The sequence below is a fragment of the Microtus ochrogaster genome, linkage group LG7_11 (genome assembly GCF_000317375.1).
Source record: "Microtus ochrogaster isolate Prairie Vole_2 linkage group LG7_11, MicOch1.0, whole genome shotgun sequence".
Lineage (NCBI taxonomy): Eukaryota > Metazoa > Chordata > Mammalia > Rodentia > Cricetidae > Microtus > Microtus ochrogaster.
Genome location: NC_022032.1, coordinates 3,557,715 through 3,564,794, shown reverse-complemented (window position 1 = coordinate 3,564,794; position 7,080 = coordinate 3,557,715). Strand labels below are relative to the sequence as shown.

General features: G+C 48.1%; 1 protein-coding gene across 1 annotated transcript in view; it reads left to right on the top strand.

Moving 5' to 3' along the window:
* The window catches only part of Hgsnat (heparan-alpha-glucosaminide N-acetyltransferase), a 27,049-nt gene extending 20,181 nt beyond the window's left edge, over positions 1-6,868 (top strand). Inside the window, exons 10-16 of the mRNA XM_026786933.1 lie at positions 218-339; positions 1,260-1,386; positions 2,589-2,675; positions 3,911-3,988; positions 5,346-5,416; positions 5,516-5,628; positions 6,210-6,868. Coding sequence (XP_026642734.1) covers positions 218-339; positions 1,260-1,386; positions 2,589-2,675; positions 3,911-3,988; positions 5,346-5,416; positions 5,516-5,628; positions 6,210-6,391 — 780 coding nt within the window. The 3' untranslated portion in view covers positions 6,392-6,868. The remainder of the gene's footprint in view (positions 1-217; positions 340-1,259; positions 1,387-2,588; positions 2,676-3,910; positions 3,989-5,345; positions 5,417-5,515; positions 5,629-6,209) is intronic.
* Positions 6,869-7,080: the final 212 nt, after the last annotated feature.

Here is a 7,080-nt window from a genome sequence, read left to right as displayed (position 1 = left end):
ACCAGTGAGCTCAGGGCTCTGCGTTAGGATTACAGGGCCACGCCACACACCTTCCCTTTTGCGTTTCTTCTGGGCTTAGATTGAGGTCCTCACACTCTAGCTCAACCATCTCCTCAGTCAGATCAGTTTTTAAATTCTACTATAAAGGTCGAAACCCAGTCACTAGCATTTCCCAAGTTCACTGTGGCCTCACGTGGGCTGTTCTTGCCTCACTCAGGAGAGAAGCTGCCTTTCTCTTCAGGACATCACTTCCAGCTGGCCCCAGTGGCTCGTCATTATGATACTTGAAAGCATTTGGCTGGCTTTGACGTTCTTTTTACCTGTCCCTGGGTGCCCTACGTAAGTGACCCCTTGCCAGGTAATCCCTTTGTGTCTGTGTTCTTGTTTGCGTGTGTACATGTGTGTGCATGCACATCTGAAGGTTGGAGAACGGGTGTTATTCCGCAGTCATCGATCCCCCCCCCCCTTTCTTTTTGAGACATAAAGTTTGCCAAGCAGACTGGCCGATGAGCCCCAAAGATCTACCTGTCTCTGCCTCTCCCCGGCTGGTATTACAAGTGTGTGCCATCATGCATGGCTTTCTTTTTTAATAAATTATTTTATGTGTATGAGTGTGTTGCCTGCATGTCATGTGTGCACAGTGCCTGAGGAGGCCAGAAGGAGACATTATATCCCTGGAATTAGAACCTCCATGCTGGTTCTGGGCATCGAACCTGCGTCCTCTGGAAGAGCAACTTGTGCTCTTAACCACTGAGCCATCTCTCCCGCCCCAATGCATGGCTTGGCTGGCTGGTTGGCTTATGTTCTCTCTTCTTCTCTTTTCTTTTCCTTTCCTCTCCCCTCTACTTCCTTTCCCTCCCCTCCCCATTTTTTTCTTTTTTTTCTTTCCATGGGTTCTGGGAATCAAACTCAGGCCCTCATGCTTGCAAGGCAAGCACTTTACTGACTGAGCATGATAGTTCCTTTCTGTTGAATCAGAGGTAAGGTTCTATAGCATTGAAATTTCTCTGGTCAGAGAAATTCTCTCTCACACTTTCTCCTCTTTCTTTCCATGGAGAGGAGGGTTGAGTTGTCTCAACATCGCCCTGAGTAGAAAGTGCCTTCCAGTGATAGGAACCCCTGCTGTCCGCTCACAGGGGTTCAGGGGTCAGGGTCAGGGCTGTTGTGGGCCTGTTTGAGCCTGTCCTGCATGGCTAGCCACTGCTCAGTACTATCCCTTCTGTGTTCCTGTCAACTAAGTGTGCTTTTCACTTCCTTAGTGGCTACCTTGGCCCTGGCGGTATTGGGGACTTGGGGAAGTACCCTCGCTGTACTGGAGGAGCAGCTGGCTACATTGACCGCCTACTTCTGGGAGACAATCATCTGTACCAGCACCCCTCCTCCACTGTGCGTGAGCCTTTCCTTTCCTTGGAACCAGAAATTAGGGAAGTAGGAAGAGCGAGCCAGTTCGACACAGATCATCTAAGGACAATGTGGTTATTGTTATTTGGAAAACCGGCTGGCTTCCTGTGGCAGATGTTCTCCGTCTGTTGGTAGGAAAAGGCACTTTGATTGTGGAGAGAGAAGGGGCCACATTTTATTCAGCTCTCTAGGTTTCCAGCCCCGGACTCCGAAGGCAGGGACTAGAATACAGGATGTGCACATACAGGAGGTGCATGGGGTGTCCCCACTGTTTAGTCCCTGCGAGGGATGCAGCTGAGGGAGCTGCACTGTGCTGGGTCACCTCAGGGCTCTGGTTAATCTTCGTGCATGCACTGAAGTGACAATTGAGAGCTCTTCTGCGCGGGTGAGGGGTGGCCCCATGTTCCTGGTCGGATGGATGTGGATGTGGACCGTCCCCAGCACAGGAGCGGTTGGAAAGGCAGACAAGTTCCCATGCTTTCTCTTTTCTTGTTTAACGTTGCTGGAATCAAGCTCAGGACCCAGTGAGCTGTACCTTCACCCTGAGGCTCTGATTAGACAAGGACGAGGTTCCTTACTGAGACCTTTTGGCAATTACTATTTCTAGTAGCTGGGAATGAATCCTCCAGATCTTACGGTGGTGGAGGATACACTGTACATTTCCAAGTTCTAGAGTCTCATTTTATATTAAAAATACTAATGTTTTGTTTTAGTGGACTTTAATTTTTTTGGAGTGCTAGACATTAAAACACGGGGCTTCTAAATGTTAAGAATACATTCACCCTGGTCTACTCCCCCTTTCTAAATGTGTTATTAAATGTTATTTGCCTGCAAAGAAGGTTGGGAGCTGTTGAAGCGACAGTGGGGTTGGCTGAGACAGAATGAGCATGTGATTCCTGTCCTGTTAGGCATTTGCATTTCGTTAAATGTGGTCCAGCATTCTGCCAGGCTTGCTAATGTGGCCGAGCAGGATCATGGCTTACTTTGCCTATACCTATAAATTGCCCATGAATTTCTGCTGTTAAACCAAAAAGCAGAGCAACAAGGAAGGAAGGGAGGGAGGGAGGGAGGGAGGGAGATCAAAGCTTCGGCGACTGAGATGTATTCAGGTTTGTGTTCTGTCTGAGAGTTCTGTTCATTTTTGTGTTCAGAGAGTAACTGCCACCCTCTTGATCTGTTTTGTTAAGGTCCTTTATCACACTGAGGTGGCCTACGACCCGGAAGGAATCTTAGGGACTATCAACTCCATTGTGATGGCATTTTTAGGAGTTCAGGTATTGTTTCTCTCATCGGGCTTCCCTTTGCTGACTGTGGACTGCTGGCAGCACGACCAGAACCACCTCACTCTAGTGAGGCAGTTGAAGGAGGTCCCCTGCTGCCCTGGTAAATTCTGTTTAGGATCAAGATTGTGTAAACTAGGGTGGGGTAACAGCAATTCAGACAGCTGGCTGAATCCTTACGTTCTGGGAACTAAATTCTTACTGGTTGTGGTTTTATTTTAGCCCAGGAGTTTGTGGATAATGAGTTCCATTGACGGCCACATTCATTCATTCAGTCAGTCATTCATTCGTTCGTTTGGTTTGGTGTCTCTGTGTAGCCCCGGCTGCCCTGGCAAGCCTCTAACCTAACTCCTCAGGGATTAATCTCCCAAATGCTGGGATTAAAGTTGTGTGCCACCAATGCCCAACAATGGCCACATTTCTAATCCCTGCCCTTGGAAGGCTGAGGCAGGAGGACTCAAGTTTGAGAACAGACTGGGTTACCTAGTAAGACCCTGTCACAGATGAAAGCAGACACGTGAATGATTTCCTCCTGGAGTTCTGAGTGTTATGTATGGTCACGTGGGGAGGTCTCCGTGTCACGTGTCCCGTTTGTCCTCATGTGTTTATGTTGTTTTAGCAAAACGCCCGAGGCTGCTAACTCACAGACAGCAGACATTCATTTCTCAGGCCCAGGTTCAGAGGGCTCACAAGTTTCCTCCTTTCCCGACAATGGCCTGTCTCTCCCAGAGTGCATCCTCTGGAGGGGATGGGTACAGTGTCCACACGTGGTACGCAGAAGGGTGCAGATGCTGGACTTGCCGTCTCAAGCCCTCTGTAATATCCTAACATACATTCCCAAGTGTAGAGCTCCATACTGGTCCAGAGGGACCACCTGCTGGTCCCTTCACCTGGGGATGAGAAGTCCTGTATTCACATTGGAAAGACACGGGCTTCCATCCACAGCCAGCTGTGTGAGAGGCTTCAGAGCATGTGTGTCTATGCCCAAGTCAAATCTTGTTCCTCTTGGCTTATCTCCTGTGCGCCTCTGTGATCATTCAGAGCAGTCTAGTGTCTCTACCCGAAGTTCTCTCTCCCGGCATTGGAGCCTTCTCTGAGGGGAGCAGCCTGGAGGGTAGAAAGGCTGGTGCAGCAGGCCCAGGAGAATGCCGAGTGACGGTAGCTCCAGATGCCGCACAGCAGAGCTGATGGGTGAGAAAGAAACATGGCCGTACTGTTTTCTCCTCCAGGCAGGAAAAATACTCCTGTATTACAAGGACCAGACGAAAGCCATCCTGATGAGATTTGCTGCCTGGTGCTGTGTCCTTGTAAGTAACCAGCCCTTCTCACCCGGTTGTGTTCTTAAGACTGACATTTATGAAGAGGAAATAAAATGTCGGGCAGCTGCTGGCTCGGCATGATGGAGAGCATTTCACTTGAAGGGCAGGATTCACAGAATAACGTCTTTAAAAAAATCAATCTAATTTTCTCCCTGAGTGTGGAACCCAGGGCCTGGTACATGGTCTACCATTAAGGTAAATAAATAAATAAGAGCATTTGCTGTCACTCAAGTGAAGACTGCTGGAGGAAGCATGTAAGGGATGCTCTCCGTGTAGGGATGCTCTCCGTGTAGGGATGCTCTCCGTGTAGGGATGTCCTATGTGTAGGGATGTCCTATGTGTAGGGATGTCCTATGTGTAGGGATGCTCTACATGGGAAACCTTACCAGGAAGAAGACTAGGCACAGGGTGAGTTGTAGTTCAGTAGAAGGTAGCATGCATGATGCCCTGAGTCCCATCCTCTATACCCCTTTAGACTGGGTGTGGTGGCATGTGTCTGTAATCCATCATGAGGAGGGAGAGGCTCCAAGACCACCTTGGCTACATAGTGAGTTTGAGGCCAGTCTGGGATATGTGAGACCCTGTCTCAGAAACAAAAGAGAAAATTTAAAAAGGGACTGGAGAGATGTCTCAGTGGTTAAGAGTATTGGCTGCTTCTACAGAGGATGTAGGTTCCATTCCTGGCACCCACATGGGAGCTCATTACTGTCTATAATTCCAGTTCTAGAGGATCCAACCCCTTACACAGACATATATGCAGGCAAAACACCAATGCACATAGAATGAAAAAAGAAAGAAATGGATATTTAGCTGGGCGGCAGAGGTGCACACCTCTAATCTGAGCACTTGGAAGGCAGAGACAGGGGGATATCTAAGTTCGAAGCCAGTCTGGTCTACAGAACAAGTTCCAGGACAACCAGGGCTGCACAGAGAAACCTTCTCTCAGAAAATCAAGAGAGAGAGAAAAAGAGAATAAAAGTGGAAACACCAGGCAAGTGATCGTTTTAAACACAGGAGCCTCCAGTTAAAACCATGATAAGCACCCGGCTGGACAGTCTCGCCCTGCTGCCTGTGGAGTCACATTGTCTTAGGAGTTGCTGTGGTTCCTCACTTACCTTCTCAGACTCTGAGAACACTGGAAGGTGGGTTTTGGATAATGTGTTAGTCATTTGGATAATGTGTCAGATGTTCCTTACACATCTTACAGGAGGTTTCCAGTTCAAAGGGCAGAGTAAAAGCTGTGACACCTCGGTCCTCACTGGCGGTTAAGTAGCTAGTGTTTGTCTCCAGTGCACTGTGACTTGAGACTGTAGTGCAGATCTCTGACATCTTCTTCTCTTCACAGGGGCTTATTTCTATTGCTTTGACAAAATTGTCTGCAAACGAAGGCTTTATTCCAATAAACAAAAACCTCTGGTAAGCACGGTGGAGGGCGTCTCATTACTGTAAGTCCTCATGTTGACACCGGTGTTCCGGGGTGCGGGCGGCAGCCTTCCTTCACTCATCTCCCTGTAGGTCCATTTCGTACGTCACCACCCTGAGCTGCTTTGCCTTCTTCATCCTGCTCGTCCTGTACCCCGTCGTGGATGTGAGGAGGCTGTGGACAGGAGCCCCGTTCCTTTATCCAGGTGAGTCAGCTGTCTTCCCTCAGCAGACTGGCTCACAGGGGCACTGGGCTTGCTCAGAGCTGAAGCCTTTGTCCTGGGGACTCATTTCCAGGAAGCAGGCTGTGCTGCCTCAGCTCACAGGAGGCCACTGGCCTGTTCTAGAGCTCCGCGCCTCGTTTTTACATGCATGGGTTTCGAGAGTCAGTGTATAAACTTTGGTTGTTTTCAGGCAGTATGAAATGGTGCAACACTGGATATGACCCAAGACTTACTGTTTTTAATAGGAAATAGGATTGAACTTCAAGCACGCGCGCGGGCGCACAGGTGCCAGGTACAACTTGCAGGAGTTAGTCCTTCCCACCATGAGGTTCCTAGGATAGAACTGAGGTCAGTCAGGCTTGGTGGCAGATGCCACCTGCTGAGCCAGCTCGATGCTCCTAATTCCTGAGAGTTTAGAAATACCCTTACTTCCCACTTCAGTATCTAAGCTGTGCATCGCTTATCCGGGCTAGGGTGATAATGTGAGTCTGTGCTTTATGTTTTCTATTGAATTCGTTTCAAGAATTCTATGACTGATCTGGACATGTTCCGATCTTTCTAAGGGATGAATTCTATTCTGGTGTATGTTGGTCACGAGGTGTTTGAGAACTACTTTCCCTTCCGGTGGAAGCTGGAGGATGACCAGTCACACAAAGAGCATCTAATTCAGAACATGGTCGCCACTGCTGTCTGGGTGCTCATTGCCTACGTTCTCTATAAAAAGAAGATCTTCTGGAAAATCTGACAGCACTCCCTGATAGGCTTTGCTGGAGGAGCCCAGCGGCCCTGGGAGAAGGACGGAACTGTCTTTATTAAAGGACTCCTCCCCACAAAAGGGACGTACTTACGGAAGCTGTGTCCTGTGTCGAGCTGACTTGCTTAGCCATCAGAAAGCTGCCTGTATGTTTTTACTTATATATTTACATATTTGTTATGTTCGCCCTTTTCTTCATTTTCTATGAAATTGATATTTTTGGAACGTGTGTGGAGGGGTTTACAATGAACATTTTGCTTCTGTAATGTGCTGGGTTTGACTCAGAGGTAGAATGTTTTCCTAACTTGGACAATTTGATCTCTGCACCACAGACAAGCAAACCACAACAAGAACACGAAAACCCAAAGGACCACTTCTTATTTCCTGAAAACTGCCTTCCTCTGTGTATATGCATGCCAACAAAAATACCACGGTTTCTGTTGTAAGACTTATATAAAGCTTTTTAAATGGACTGTCTCATAATTTTGTCTAATTTTTTTATAGCATGCACTTTAATGTTTCTAGGAAGCCAAAGTAATTTTCAAGGCTTTGATGAGCCAACAAAATGCATTATCCAAAGTGACCGGCTTCTCCCCCCTCCCCCGCCCGGAAAACACTGAAGCATAGGTAGGTTTATTATTGTTGGTTACTCTTGTTGCACTGTGCCCATCCACCCAGCC